The sequence below is a fragment of the Halyomorpha halys genome, unplaced genomic scaffold (genome assembly GCF_000696795.3).
Source record: "Halyomorpha halys isolate HHAL.00 unplaced genomic scaffold, Hhal_1.1 Scaffold1716.1, whole genome shotgun sequence".
NCBI classification, from domain to species: Eukaryota; Metazoa; Arthropoda; class Insecta; order Hemiptera; family Pentatomidae; genus Halyomorpha; species Halyomorpha halys.
The window spans coordinates 9,270-25,842 of NW_027104746.1; the positions used below are offsets into that span (position 1 = coordinate 9,270).

The 16,573-nt window shown below is 41.3% G+C and overlaps 1 protein-coding gene across 1 annotated transcript in view; it reads left to right on the forward strand.

The window, feature by feature from the left end:
• Positions 1–386: 386 nt before the first annotated feature.
• Positions 387–16,573, forward strand: part of Pvf1 (PDGF- and VEGF-related factor 1) — a gene marked incomplete at its 5' end in the record, with an annotated part of 47,189 nt that continues 31,002 nt past the window's right edge. Inside the window, 2 exon segments of the mRNA XM_014435872.2 lie at positions 387–586; positions 3,822–3,929. Coding sequence (XP_014291358.2) covers positions 581–586; positions 3,822–3,929 — 114 coding nt within the window.

Consider the following 16,573-nt stretch of genomic DNA (forward strand, 5'->3'; position numbering starts at 1 on the left):
TGTATTATTGATTTCGGTGTCGTTATTTAACTTTTGTAGTTTATAATAATTCCAAATTTGAGGATTTAATTATAATGTTGTACCTATTTTTTCATTTCATTTTGTTATTTTAATAAATTGTATTATAATAACAATGTCGTATTATTTCATATCTATCGTTAAAAATTAAAACACTAGTTTTAAACGCGGCGCGCGAACGTATTTGCACATTAAAAGTTTGGCCTACATGTCTAAGGTTGCCTATACCTAGCTTAGGCTAAATTAAGTTAACCAGTTTTTACATAAATATAATACAAAATGTATGAAATAATAAACAATTTAAAACTTCAATATATTTTTTAATATTTTTAACAAAATGAAGTTAACTGGCATTTATCACATTTCAGATCCCACTGTCATCCCAATTCCAGCAATATGCTATCCACGTCCAAAAGTTGTGAATCTAAAGGAGGAAGGCGGGGCAAAAGAAGATTTATCAATCAAGTATTATCCAAGCTGTACTGTGGTAGACCGTTGTGGTGGCTGTTGCCCTTCAGAAGAATTTGTTTCATGCCAACCAACAAGAATAGAAATTTTAAATATGCGGGTAATATAGTGCTTATTATTTGATAACATATTTATTATTATTAATTAAGCTTCTCGTTATTTATGTATGCTTAACTTAAATATTATACTACCATAACGTTTATTTCTAGCCTGTCTGATTTCTTAATAAAATTTAATTCTTTTATCGTAAGTGTATATTGTAAGAATAGATTGAACAATGGAAATATTAAAGAAAGAAATAAAATGTGTTCAAGTACCAAAGTCTTTACTTTTATTTAGAATAAATAAAATATCACATGGATATAATTACCCTTATAAGAAGTATAAGTATAAGTTATATGAAGTAATAAGGAAGGACATATAAATGACTAGTTTGATTATGTTTCTTTTTCCTTTTTTTTATTGAAATACCAGGACGTAAATATTTTGTCATCTGGGACACTCACATAAAACGATATGTTTTAGTTTTAAAAAAACGGAGGGTGGTGAAAGGGACTTTGTAAAAGTAGAATGGCCAGATGCAGACGGGATAGTTTTAGGAAAGACTGTCCCCATTGAAGATGTTTTTCCTCGTCCACCGAAAGCCCAAAGCAGCATCACGGAGGCGGGCGGCGGACAACAAGACAAAAGCCCACGCCCTCAGGATAAGGTTTGTCCTATATGTGGACTCTCTGTTAAGGGTGAAAGAGGACTCGGAACCGATATCGCAAAGAAGCATCCCAGGGAGGCTAATAATATCACACTGAGGGGAATAATTAGGAATGTAACAGGTCCTAAAAATGGAGCGGATGAAAAATCTAAAATAAAGGAAGACATTGCTAAATGGTCTGCTACCTTCAAAAGCCTATATGAGCAAAATACCACGAATACTGCGGATTTTGACGAGGCCGTAGGCAAGTTTCTAATATTTCTAAAGACGATCAATGGGGAACTGCCAGGCCCCCAGCACCCAGCCGTCAAATTTTACAAAATGAGGAAGAAAAATAAATCTAATATGGCGGACCAAGGTGCTGGAAAGGTATCGAATCCGCAAAGGGCCAATAATGCAAACCAGAGTCGTCGGCAAGAACAATATCAGTACGATGTTACACAATAAAACTATTACAATAGAAGAAAAAAAGTAGTGCAAAATATGTACTGCCTATTCAACAAGCCAAATCAGAGTAAAGCGTGGAGTACCTCAAGGCGGCCCCTTGTCGTCTTCGCTATTCAACCTGGCCATAGACCATCTATACCACGACCTGTGTGAGCAAGACTTTGAAAGTAAATATGGATATAAGCTCAATAGTGACCAAGGTTGTGTGGTCCTCACAGGGTTCGCGGATGACCAGGTGGTTTCAGCGTGCGACAAGGTTGCTGCGGAAAGAGTTATTGATAGCTTACAGAGGACGTTCAAAGAAATCGGTTTGGCATTGAATCCTCCAAAGAGTGTGGGCATCGTCATAAATAAAGGAGAGCTGGAATCGACGAAGCTCTCCCTCGAGAACGGAGATAGCATTCTAACAATGAAAGAAGGCGACACTATTAGGATGGACATTCACAGTTCAACGAGGATTCGGTGACAAATTTGATAGATAAGCTCGTCACCTCGTGCTTGCTTAAGCCCGAGCAGAAGGTCAAAATTGTCAACCAATATGTGTTCCCGGGTCTTAGATACCCTCTCCAAACTGCTCTCCTCACAAAGCTACGTCCTGAAATCCTGGATATCATCGACACAATGATTCGCGGAAGTGTTAAAGCCATTAAAGGGCTCCCTGCGAACACCTCCACGGCAATGCTCCGAGTAGGTACAGAGGTCTAGGCTTGATCCGCTGCCAATGGGAGGCTCCCCTTCAACACTGGTCTATTGCTCAGTGGCTGTCAAATGTACCCGATGCTCTGTTCCAGTCCACTTTCGATTTTTCAGCCGAGATTGCTGAATGTGCCGATAGATTGGGCGTTGATCAGGGGCATCGGAGTGTGAAAGCTCTACGACTGTCGCTACGTGAAAATGCGTTCAAAGGCATGGGGTAATTGTAAGTGGCAGGGCATTGGAGTACACCATTTCAAAGAGACTCCAATAAGTTTATATACGATAAACAAATACTTATGGGCTCTGAATGGTCCAATGTTCTGAAATTGAATATAAATTATGCACCCCTACGTGGAGTCCCAGGTGTCAGCGGACAAGATAGAGAAGTTGGGTCCCTCTGTCACAAATGCAACAGAGAACAGGAAACACCAGCACATGTGCTGGGGAAATGCCACAACACGCCGACATCATAGAGTGAAATACGAGTTAATGATGCTCCTAAAAGAAAGAGATTTTGCCTGCTTTAATTAGGTCTACTGTGTAGATACGGATGGATCCACAAGATATGCGGATATAGTTGCTTTTCCTATGAAGTGGAAGTTGGCAATCCTTCTGGATCCCACCGTGAGATATGAAAATAACGACCTTGACCAGGCAAATAAGGTAGATAGGGAAAAGAAGGAGATGTTCCGTGAGGGTTTCGGAGAACAAGACTTCAACGTGAGAGGCCTCTGGTTTGGAGCCCGTGGAACGATTCCCAGCACAACTAGGAGCTTCATGGAGGAGCTGTGGGGTCATTGTCCAGGACGTGAATAGGATGACAGAGAATATAATATTTGACTCCCTGGGAATCATCCACGACCACATGCATGGAAATTAATGAGTAGGGGAGTTATCCAGAGGGGGGATGGCATGCATGCATCGCATATCTTATTTGTTGTTTTATTTATTTATTACTTTATTATTTTTAATATTTTAATATTTGCTATATAGGGGAATTTGTTGATAAAATGAAATAAGGGTTGTAAAATGGAAGGGATAGAAAAAAAGGAATAAATTGAAAAACTTGTATTTAGTTTGTAGACTGGTATCAATTGTAAAAGAATACTGTGGACAAAAAATGTTATCTTTCTATTATATTATATCATATAAAAATATGTAATTTATATATGTCCGATCACGGATTGATCAGTAAGCTGTGTAATGTGGCAACCCAATGTATTTGGGTAGCATGAGTGAATAAATTTCTCCTCTCTTTTCACTGAATAGCACATTTCCTTGATAAAGATACACCTTTTTTATAAAATCATTTTGTAAACTATTATATTTGATTTCTGATGAATCGAAGTGAACATCACTTATTACACATTTATTAATAACATCTAAGTACTATTCACAAAAATTATTTCTTCTGTTGTTATTTCATTGTTATAAACGCCTATACTAAACAATAATCAGATAAATGTTTTTATCATAATTACAGGTGAAGATCTATGAATTCACTGGAGGCCATAACTTGCCACCTAAAACAGAAACAATCAAAGTTGAAAAGCACCTCAATTGTAACTGTGAATGCATTGTTAAAGAAAAAGTAAGGATTCTACTAATTTTTAATTTAATGTACAATTAAAAAAAGTATTTTTTTTAAAAATATCTTTATTGAAATTTACTACTGTATATTATATTATGCATTCAGTAAATTTGATCTTAGTTATATTGATTGAGTGATACAGGCGTTCAGAAAAACTACCCATTGGTAGCACTCTAATGAGATTTTTACATAAACAGGTCTCGTGGCCATCTTGTTTTTAGGCGTCTCAGAGGATTACCAGGAATGGAAGAGGAGTTAAGGTTAGAAACTAGTGGGTTTGGGTGGTTAGGGAGTTTAGAATAGAAGAAATGATACCTAGTTCGGTTATATATGGAACATTAAGGTCTTTATATATGGTTTTAATTCCGACAAAGTAAGGAGCATTGAGGGTTTTACAAAGGACTTTGGATTGTAAGTATTGGAAACGAGAAAAATTAAATGGGTTAGTGGAGCCCCAAAGCTCAACTCCGTATGTCCAGATTGGCCTTAATACAGTCGTGTACGAGTAGGTCAGTCTTTTATAATGAATTGGAAGTTTAGACCATTTGTCTAGTAAGTGCTGCAATAGTAGAAATCGGCGTGCAGTTTCCTGTCTTTGCAGTTATGTGTGACGATTCCCGGTAAGTGGTTTGTCCATATGTAGTCAAAGGTAGCGGATCTGTTAGGCTGTGGTAAGAGCAATATTACTAAAGAAAACTATAGGGCAGTCGGTAGGTTTACGAAGAAGGGTAAAGGCGATTTGATAGGATTTATTTTAATCCTCCAGTTACGACACCATTCTTCGAGGGCTGTGATAAGGGATTGGAGAGTTACAAGTAAGGGTTATTATTAACTGCGATACTACATGTTTTATCGGCATACGTAGTGAGGATAGTGTAAGGATTAGTTGGAATTTCAGCTGTATGGACAGTGTAGAGGATGGGACCGAGGATTCTACCTTGAGGAACACCAGCGGACCGAGAATAGAGGGATGAATAGGAACCATTGTGGTTTACTTGGAATAATTTAACAATGAAAAAGGAACGGATGATGAGAAATTATGTAGGAAGTAGGAATTCATGGAGTTTGTAAAGCAGCCCCGGGTGCCAGACTCGATCAAAAGCCTGCTCTACATCGAAAAATACGCCCGCGAAGTACATTCCACTCTCCAAAGAAGATGAGACAAACTCCACCACACGATGACATTGCTGGATAGTGGAGTGAGATGTTCGAAATCCAAACTGGTGCACTGGGATCATATGATTGGAATCAAGGATGGGGTATAAGTGTTTCAGAATGATTTTTTTCCCAAGATCAGTAATAGATAGATTGGGCGGTAGGAGGATAGGTATTCTGCTGGCTTTTAGGGTTTCGATATCATTTTGACTATAGATAATTTCTATGGGCCAGGGAAATATGTGAAACAGGGTATATCACGACATTATTTATGTAGGTGAGGAATAGGATGGCTTTTCTAGGAAGACGTTTTAGGATGTGGATTATGATTAGATGGTATCTAGGAGCTTTGCGAGTAGGTAATCTCTGAATGATACTGGATATTTCTGAATTCAAGGTGAATTAGGTCCGAATATTTGCGATTTATCTTCGTCAGTTCTGGTCCAGGTTTGGGATTCAGTGAAGCTGCTCAATGCATTTCCGGATGTTATGGGCTAAGTTTAGTGTCACTACTATCGTGCTTCCTTTCTTTAACAAATTATTGAGGGGCACAAGGTACTCTTCCATATCCTGAACATCTTCAGAAGTAATTTAACACACCTAGTAATCGCCAAATCCCCTTCAAGTCTGTTGGTACCGACGTCCTTTGCAGAGCCGCCATCTTCTGGATATCCGGCCTCACACCTTCCCAGGAGCTGTTAGCTCCAAAAAATTGGTCTGCTCTTGTCCTATCGCTGACTTTTCTCGGGAAAGCTTGAGGCCAAACTCCCTCATTATCTGGAACACGCTCTTCAACTGTTTCACGTGGTCAGTCTCAGATTTGCTGAACACAAGTAGGTCGTTTGTTTTGTCCAATCCCCTCAAGAATTCGTCCATAAATATTACAAGTGCGTTTTTAAGACCAAATGGAATTCCGGTGAATTCGTAGTGGCCTCTTTCGATGCCAGATCGCAACCAATGATTATCTGGTAGTCGAGGGGCATTTTTCCCATTACATGGACAGTTACCTTCTCTCCCTTTGCCCCCCGTTACTCAATTCCATTTCTGTTTTCCCTTCAATGCTGCTGGGCACAACCAGAGGGATCAACTGACAATTACATACTCTGACCTGTATTCCTTCTCTCCATCACTCAATTTCTCAAAGGCAAATCGGTAGAGGATTGTGTTTGTGCTCCCAGTGTCCACCAGACAACTTATTCTTCTCTTCGATCGTATAATAGGCAAACCGCCGTGCTCTCTTCTCACATGATGGTTCTCCAACGTGCGATCGCCCCTCTGTGGTAATACTCCTCAAAACTCTCCTCGTATTCTGGCTATTTCTCCGGTTCTACTCCAAGTCCTCCTCTTCTCTTGCAGACCGTTCTCTCGCACAGAGTCCCACGTTTCATTTTTTGTCTCTGAGGTCTCAGAAAATTCCGCGGCTTCATACGAAGATCCATTCATCCTTCGAGAGATTTTCCTCCTCCGTAATCTCAGTGCTTTGATCTGCATGGTTTCAGGCTGATTCTTCTCCCTCCGTCGCATCCTGTATCTTGTGTGCTGTACTGTATCTTCAGTACCATGGATAGGAATTGTATTAGACCCTGTACTTTGTAGACCTTTATCCCAACATCCTGTCATGTTAACTCTCTATCCCTTCCGGCACATTATGACGAATTTCTAGATTATTTCCTCCAAAATTATTACCACAACATTGCCGCCTCAGAAACGTGGCTTAACCCAATATCCCAACTTCCTCCATCTCTATCCCCACCTATACACTCCTTCGTCATGACCGAATGGACCGTACTGGTGGTGGAGTTGCTCTATACGTTCATGACAGTCTGAGGGCCAAAACCTTTTTAAAGACTCCCTCCTTTGACACCCCTCATCTGGAATACATTTTTGTGCTACTTACGTCAAGCTTCTTTTCCCTCCTCTATATTTTCATTAATCGCCCAACTCGAGTCCGTTTTGATGATGCATTTGAATCCTCCTTCCTTTCATTTATTCCTCTCTTCCAAAACAATAATCGCAGGCGATCCCAACATCAACCTTCTCACAGACTTTCCGAATCGATCACCTTATGTTTAAGTAAGGCGCCCCCTAACTTCTGAATAGAAATTCATGATGCCATCTAGTGGCAAAGATATGCAGTAAGAAGCCTGGGTAGCCATCTTGGTCCCCAAAAACAAAGGACCTAGTACCAATCGAGAACCCATCCTGACCTGGACATGAGAAGAAGAGTACAGAACTCTTCAAGAAGGTCTCTTCTCATAATGATGAGGGAGTAAAACCTCAGACTCAGGCGAGAGAGGCGGCGGCGGCTGGAGGATGAGAAGAGAGAGCCCTCCTTCCATAATCACATGCACATCAGAACCAACCTTCAAGCTCCATATAATCCAACAAGTAAAATGTAATCTTCATCAATTAATGTAATAAAACCAAATTTACAACTAAACAACTAACATACATTGTAACTATTTTGTTCAAACCATCCAGAATAGAGGTATTTTATTTTAAAGTATATTATATCAATTTATTTTAAATACAGGCCACTCAGTACTAGCAAATTATAAGTAATTCCTTTATTTCAACCAGCTTACCAGCATATAATAATTAATTTGGGTAATATCCCCCAATTTTTACTCCGGGGAATACTTAAATTATACACCTTATGAACCTAATTTTTTCTCTAGACCTTTGTATTGCTCCCTACCAATCCACCCACACCCAGTCCACTGATACCTGGCATGATGTATTTATTATTGATTCCCTACAGAACCTTTTATCCTCCTTCCAAATTCCTTTGTCTTTTCTTTCCTTCCATGACCTCAACAAAATTTCCTACAACGTTCCCACTCCCTTGCTTATACCAAAGAAAATTAGTTGGCAAAACCTTGATTCCTTAACCATAGAAACCTTTGGTCCCTACCTTGATGAACTTTCCTTCTCCTTGGAACCTATCTATTCACTTTTATTCATTGACGATATGGTTGAATGCCTATCCTCGAATCTCCTTAAATTAAAACTAACATGCTCCTCTTAAAACACGTACCTCCAAACGCTCTCCGGCTCCCTGGATCAACTCAGAAATAAGAAATTTAATGAGAAGACGAGATGCTGCCAGAAGAAGCTTCAGACGCACCAAAATTTCAGAGCACTATTTCACCTTTAAGTCCCTCTGAAACCTTAACCAAATATCCTTACACCGCACTGAGGAGCAATATTTTCACAACATCCTATCACAATATCCTAGCACCTGATCCTAAATCTAAATGGAAAATCCTAATGAACCTCTCCGTTATAAGTCCTAAATCCTGTCCATATTACCCAGTTGATCCAGACGAGCTTATTGCTTTCTTTGCTGCTCCTCCTCCTTCAATGCGAATTTTCATCTCTTCACATCCCTGAAATCCCATTTGATTCCAATTACTTTTATTTTTTGAATGTTTCTCCAGATGAATTAATCTCAGCAGTCCTCAAGTCCAAAACTGACGATTATAGCCCAGACAATGTTCCTGTAAATCAGATAATGTTAAACTTTGTCTTCTCACCATTCCCCCTGCCTTCCTGCACATTTATAACTTCTCCCTTCAAAATACCGTTTTTCCCAAAGCCTGGAAGAAAGTCCTCGTCCGACCATTGAACAAAGTACCTTCTTCTTCTTCAGTTTTTGACTTTCGGCCAATATCCATTTTATCCAATTTGGCTAAGCCACTATAAAGATTAGTCGACTCCCAACTTCATAATTTTCTTGAGCAAAAAGCTCTTCTTAATCCTTTCCAATCCGGTTTTCGCTCTCAATACTCCACACAATCCGCTTTATTGAAAATTTCCCAAGACCTCCAATTCGCTATAGACAATCATCATATATCAATTTTAGTTCTTTTTCATTTTTTCGAAGGGATTTAACACAGTTAAGCATCCTCCTCAATAAACTTCAAAACCTTTCTATGTCAAATAGTGTCCTAAAGTGGTACCTCTCCTTCCTGTCCCATCATTCCCAAACAGTCGTCATTCCGAATAAATCTCTTTTCTCTCCCCTTCTTTTGACACGAGATATTCCTCACTTTCACCAACCCTTTTCTCTATTTATATCTACGAACTTCCTGATTCCATTCACCACGCACAATACCACCTATATGCAGACGATCTCCAAATCTATCTGTCGTTCCATCCCTCTGAGATGCTTGAGGCCATCCAAAAGATACAAGAAGATATTGACAGCATTAACGCATGGGCGTTTAACAATGATTTGAAGCGGAATGCTGGAAAAACCAAGGTCATTCTTATTGGTTCCTAGCGCCTCCTTCATTTCCTCCCTTACTGTCCTCTACTCTTCCTTAACAACCAACCGATTCACTTCTTTCCTACAAAAAAAAAAAAAAACCTTGGAGTTACCTTTGACCAACACCTCTCCTGGAATAATCACATTTCCCAAATCACACGCAAATCCATAACTGTACTCCATTCCTCAAAACACCCGTCAGCTCCTAGTATCTTCTCTCGTCTTCCCCCACCTTGACTACGGTTCCTCGGTCAATGGAGGGCTATCTGCAGGACTAGAGTTGAGACTGAAGAAACTAATGAATTGCTTTATAAGGTTTATCTTTGGGTTCCCAAGGCGTTCTGTAGTCTCCTGCTGGTTTGTCCTATCGCCCCAACAAGTCTCCCTCTATAAAGAAAATATCTGAGTATTACCTCTTAAGGTAAGGCGAAGTTCGTTACAGCTATACCTCCAATTCTCTAAACCAATTTGCCATAGACCCTTGGTGTTCCTAATCCACACCCAAGCTTTTCCCAGTAGATCTCACCCTGGCATATTCAATCACAATGGATTGATATTCACGGCGCATCTTTTCCACGATGTGGACCCGTAATGTCTCTCCCTCTATCCTCCAACTACCTAATTCCATATCTGCCTCCTCCTCAACTGTACAGGACCAACCCTAGGTGATTAACTGACATTGACATACCTGAATATCTATCTAGAATTCTCTCTCTCCTCCGCACAGCTTCCTAAGCGCCTTTCTGCTCAGGATAGTATAGCAACTTCCTGTGTCGACCAGGCATCTCCCGCAGCTCACTCTGTTGAGAGACAGACCGCTGATCTCACTTGTGATATTGTAAATCTGTAGTGTGCGGTCGTTCGTCTCCTAGCACTCGCCTCAACTCTCCGGTCTGGATCTTCTTCCTTCGAATGCTCATCGCCAGCAGCTGGTTGGCGGTTTACTCCTCCACCCTCCTCTTCCTTCCACCTCCTTTCCTAGGGCTTCTGATGCCTCTGAGGTTTTGCTAGAGGACTCACTAGGTCTATAATTCTCTCGTCTTCTCTGCCGTATCCGCTGGAAATTAATTTCCATTGGTTCTCCTGGTCCCGTCTCTGCCCTTCTGTACATATAAGGGCACTGTCGTGCTATGTGGCCTTCATTGTCCCACTCAAAGCACCTAGTGCGGGGGCAATGGGCCACCAGGTGTGCTACTTTTCCGCACCCAAGGCACTTCCAGTCTTCCTTCCCTCCTCCATTGCGTATTCTGCGGTGGTTCGGTTGCCTTTCTCTACCCGTACCTCTATCTTTACCAGTATCCTTGGGTTCTCTTCTCTTCCATGGTGTTGACGGATTCCTTGTGCGGTGGTACGGTACTCTGTTCCATCGTCCATCATCAACATCCATCCTTGTATCCACCTCTCTAGCACTCGCATCGATCATCTTTTGAGCACATTCCACAAAAATGCGGTCCCGGGGTAAACCTTCCCCTTTTGTTTGTCTCCTTAGCCAGTTGCACCTTCATTATGGAGTCGATGAAATTCATCCTCCAACTGACTACATCCGCTCCAAGAGTCTCTCTCATCTTTTCTGTGGTCAGATTAAACTGTCCTAACAGCGTGGCTGCGTACTGTCCGTTGGACTGCCCGTGCTTTCTCCTCTCCCGCAGCGTGTAGAAAATATCTTCCTCTAGGGACCATTTTCTTAGGCTTTCTAGACCGATAGGCTTTCTTTAATCTTTCCTTCACTACTGGCCATGCTATTTCCTCGTTTGCTTGAATATGGTTCAAAATATTTTGCTTGATCCGGCATATGAGCACTGCCTTGAGGGAAATTGTGTTATTCTTGTCCAGCAACTACTTGGCTGCCAACCTCTCCATGATGCGATCTCCAGCTTTAATAAATTGATTTCACCCACCGATTTCGCCTGAGAATCGCTCCAGGTCTGAGATGGCATATCTAATATAATGAGAGGTTGCTACTCTCACTTTCATTTTAGCCAACATATTGGCGTGAGCAGCCGCGAGAGTGGTCTCTGGTAGCGCTGCCGGGACTGGCGGGACAGCCGGGGCTGTGAGGTTAACGATCACCATTAACCATCTTGGTCAGTAAAAGAAAGTAGGCGTTTGGAGGAGGACGGTGGGCCCCAGAGGAACTATATATATTCATATATTCATGATGTTCAGAGAAACTATAAAACCGAGACAGTCTAATGGTCAGTATGCCGCAGAACTCCTGGCACGCTATAACAGAATTCAAGACAAATCATCGGGGAATCCATGAGACTATGCAAGCGCTAAAGAGAAGATACTTTTGGTGGGGAATGAGGAAGACTATATCAGAGGTTGTAGGAAGCTGCGAGGTTTGTCTACGCACTAAGTGCGACACACATCCGCCTAAAGGAAGACAGGAGAAGACACCTACCACAGATGTACCACTTAAAGATTTACAAATCGACACATTCACATGGAAGGGGTACAAATGGGTGACCATGATCGACCTCTTCAGTAAGGCCGAAATGGCGTACCAGGTGCAAGATAGGTCTTCGGAAGCAGTATTGGCAGTCCTTCGCTTGTGGTTTCAGTTCCACGAAGTTCCCGAACGCATCTCATCGGATGGAGGAAGAGAATTTGACAACTCTTTGATACGAAAGGAAATGAAGGACCTAGATGTGATGTGGCATCTCCACACACCAGGACACCCCAAAAGTAGAGGAGGCGTAGAGCGGCTTCACGGAACGCTGAGCGATCACCTTCGATTGTACCAGGCAGACCAAGGGCTGGAACCGGACGTGGCAATGCCAAAGGCAATTGCGGCATACAATCATTCGGTGCACACCGTTACGGGGTTTTCTAGCTGACTAAGGCTGTAACTCCCCCCCCCCCCACTAGTTTACGAACAATCCTCGTAAACTTTAACTATATAATAAATTAATATAAAATACAACAACAATAAGTATTTACAATACAGTGTATACAATAAAGAAAACAAAAGATTGACACTCCTTATTAACTCTTATTACAAACTTAAACTAAACCAAAAAAAAATCATGAATTTAAACAATTAAAAAAGAAAGCAACGTAATTTATTCAGTACATCGCCATAATTAAAGATAAATTAAACAAAATATAAATCACCACTTACCAAATAACTTGAGATTAGGAAACTCCTAATTACTCTTGCACAGGTGTTTTGGTTAGTGGGACATTAGGTTGTTCAGTATGAACTGTCCTGCGCTTTTTGGGTTCTCTAATAATCTCAATAGTTACATTATATTCTCTTTTTATTATCACCCTGAATATTCCCTCCTTTCGCTGTATCTCCTTACCCCTGTTTGATCCCAACTTTCTATATACAATTGTCCCAATTTTTATCATTCCCTTCCTATCAGTGAGGTTTAATTCTCTCGAGCTACTCTCCTGGCGTTTTCCCTCTCCAATTTTCCCCGGAATTTCCCTTAGCTTTTTCCTAGTAAAATGATTGTTGCTTATCTCGTCACCGTCCACCACAGTGCTCTTATTGTCCCGGCAGATTCCACAAAGCCCGAAAAAGATCTCAAACGGTGAAAACCCCGTAACTGTGTGAACCGAAAGATTGTATGGCGCAATTGCCTACGGCATTGCCACGTTCGGTTCCAGTCCTTAGTCTACCTGGTTCAATTGAAGGTGATCACTCAGCGTTCTGTGAAGCCGCTTCACGCCTCCTCTACTTTTGGGGTGTCCTAGTGTGTTGAGGTGCCGCCATATCACATCTAGGTCCTTCATTTCCTTTCGTATAAAAGATTTGTCAAATTCTCTTCCACCATCCGATGAGATGCGTTCCGGAACTCCGTAGAACTGAAACCACAAGAGGAGAGCTGCCAATACTACTTCCGAAGACCTATCTTGCACCTAGTGCGCCATTGAGGCCTTACTGAAGAGGTCAATAATGGTCACCCATTTGTACCCCTTCCATGTAAATGTGTCGATTTGTAAATAATTGAGTGCTGCATCTGTGGTAGGTGTCTTCTCCTGTCTTCCTTTAGACAGATGTGTGTCGCACTTAGTGTGTAGAAAAACCTCGCAGCTTTCTACAACCTCTGATATAGTCTTCCTCATTACCCACCAAAAGTATCTTCTCTTTAACGCTTGCATAGTCCCATGGATTCTCCGGTGATTTGTCTTACCCTGATGATACGGTAAGGAGACTTTTCGTTGTTGTTCTTATTCCAGAAGCGTTTCCACCATCAGTTTGGAACGATTGAATGCCATGTCCATTCCAATTTGTTCATCACGCCATAGCCGCTTGATCTTCTCCCAAACGGTTTCGTAGCAAACGTACAGGTGATGCTTTTCTCCAGGCTTTGAAGCATTATTCAACATTCTACACATCTGATCATTCTTCACGCCTAGTTGCGACCAAATTGTCGACATTTTACTTCTCCCGTACTCACTATGTTTAGTTTTGGTCATTCCGGTGGTTTTCGTCTTCCAAATAATTTATCTCTTCTTGTCATTAATCCTTTCCCCCATTTCCTCCATGTCCCCTGGTGTTTCTTCAGCCAAACTGTTGCTATTCGAAGATTCTTCTTAGCCACCTTCTTCCGCTTCATCCTGATCTTCCTCTCTAGGCGTCCATTCTCTCGAACACCGGACGGTTCCCCATTTTCTTGTTCCACGGCGTCGTGGTTATGGCTCGAGACAACTAATCGGCCACCACATTTTCTTTGCCCGGTTTATATATAGCCTCCATGATATATTGCGCCAGAAGCTCCTTCCAGTGAGTTATCCTGGCTAACGATTCCTTCAGTTTTCCCAGCCACTGGAGTGGTCTAAAGTGATCGAGTGCCCATATAATTCCCAGGAGTTCTCGCTCTATTGCTCTGTATCTACTTTCCGTCTCCGTAAAGCAAGCGTACGACACTGGGCGCTCTCCCCCATCACCCTCCTGAGACAGCACCGCCCCTAGCACATAATCACTCTCATCTATGGTTATCGCGAATTGCCGATTAAAATATGGAAAAGCTAGTACCGGCTCTTGCTGCAACCTCTCCATGCACCGTCTGATATTGTCCTCCATCATCGGGGTGACGATCATCTTCCTGCCTTTCTTGAGTAGGTTGTTGAGTGGAACGAGATACTCGGCCATTTCTGGAAAAAACCTCCTGTATTAATTTTAGTTTATTATTATTTAATAATATATTAAATTAGTATATTATGTATTAATTAGTCCCCAATTAACAAATCTCCGAATTCCTATTATGTCACTGGGCACCGCCATTTTCTGAATAGCTGAAACTTTATCCGCGTCTGGTTTAAGTCCCTCCCTAGAAATCGTGTGATCCAAAATTTGTCTCTGCCCCAGCGCCGACTTTTCCCCCGACAATTTGAGCCCAAATTGTCTTATTATCTGGAATACGCTATTCAAGTGTCGCGCGTATTCAACCTCGTTCTTACTGAACACAAGGAGGTCATCCATGTAAATCTGACAAACGGATTTGTCAATTCCTCTCAGAAACTCGTCCATCAGGCGTTAAAAGGTTATAGGGGCGTTTTTGAGTCCAAACGGCACCCTTGTAAATTCCTAGTGGCCCCTTTCAAGAGTGAATGCCGTCTTATGTTGATGTGGTGACAAAGCACATGCGGGTATCTCCTTTCCTTTATGTACGTCACTCTGTCCTGCCTCAGTGAGATCTCATGGATAGCCTTCCCGATCGCACCGAGGATATCCCCTTCTTAAAAAAAAATATCCTGGTATTCCCTCTTAAGTCGCTGTCTTGAGCTTTATTGATTGCCCCAATCCGAGCACCCTCGTTCCTCTGTTGTTGATGACATAACGTAGGTTTTATCTCCTATCTAATCCTTCATTTTCCCTTACTATTCTTAATCCAAGCACCCACCTTCCCTAACAGGTCACACCCCAATATTACTTTATATTCCCTCGGCATATGCTTTTTCAAGATGCCCTTACTAAATCCCCAATGTTTCAAACCTATTTCCGCCTCCCCCTCTACCTCACAAAGGCCACCCAGGGTGTTTTCGGAGTGCCAGCGGATATCTTCGCTGCGTTATATCTGTCTCCCTGTAGTGCTTAAGCGGAATTTCATGAACCGTCCTTCCTGTGGCACCCAACACCTCTCCTTCATTAAAAAAAATATCGCCATACTCGTCTATGATGGCATCTTTCCAACTTTTCGCCTGCGTTATTGCCTCTACTCGCGCCATAGAGTCCTCTACCATTCACAGACACTTACTACTTTCTTACTATAAATATGTCTTCCTCTGGGGCCCACCGTCCTCCTCCAAATGTCTTCTTCAATCACACCTTGATTACGCTCCAGGGTCTCCTGTTGTCTCCTCATCCACTTGAATTTGATTGAGGATAATTCTTTTCACCCTGCAGACGACTGCTGCCCTTAGCGCCAGTTAAGTATTATCAAAAGCAAAATGTCAAAAAAGAGAAGAAGGAATAAGATCTAACACGGTTGAACTGCTGACAAATACTGACTTTATTGTGTTCGCTACATCTCTTATATACCCTCGATCAGCTGATCCCCTCAGTCAGCTGACATCGAAATAACAGCTGACTCAAACCGCAACTCCCCCCCACCAGTTTACGAACAATCCTCGCAAACTAATACTACATAATATAATAACACAGAAAAAAAAAGAACAATAAAGAAAAATTATTTACAATAAAAACAAATCCTATATACATATCATTGAAAAAACTCACAAATCCCCTTAATAAACGCTAAATACATAATTTAAACCTAATAATAGAACAACTTAGAATGAAAAAGAAATAATTTACAAAAAACAAAAACATACCATGAAAGAGACAAAATTTACAAAAATCAAGAACAATCTTAAAACAAAACAATAAATAGAATAAGTAACTAAATTTTCTGTTATACAATCTAGTAAGAGAACACTTCAGTTTTTATATTGTCATTGCCTGAAGTTTTAATTCTTCGATATGGACAGTTCTCCTCTTTTTGTGTTCTCTGATACTTTCTATTGTAACAATATTATGTCCTCTTATAATAATCACCTTGAATGGACCCTCGTATCGCTGTATCTCTTTACCCCTGTTAGATCCCAACTTCCTATATACGATCGTCCCGGAAGTGTCAACCTGTAAATCATTGAGCGGTGCATCTGCGGTAGGTGTCTCTTCTTGCCTGGCTTTTGGTGTATGTCTGTCATACTTTGTGCGTTGACAAACTTCGCAGTTTCCTACAACTTCTGTGATAGTCTT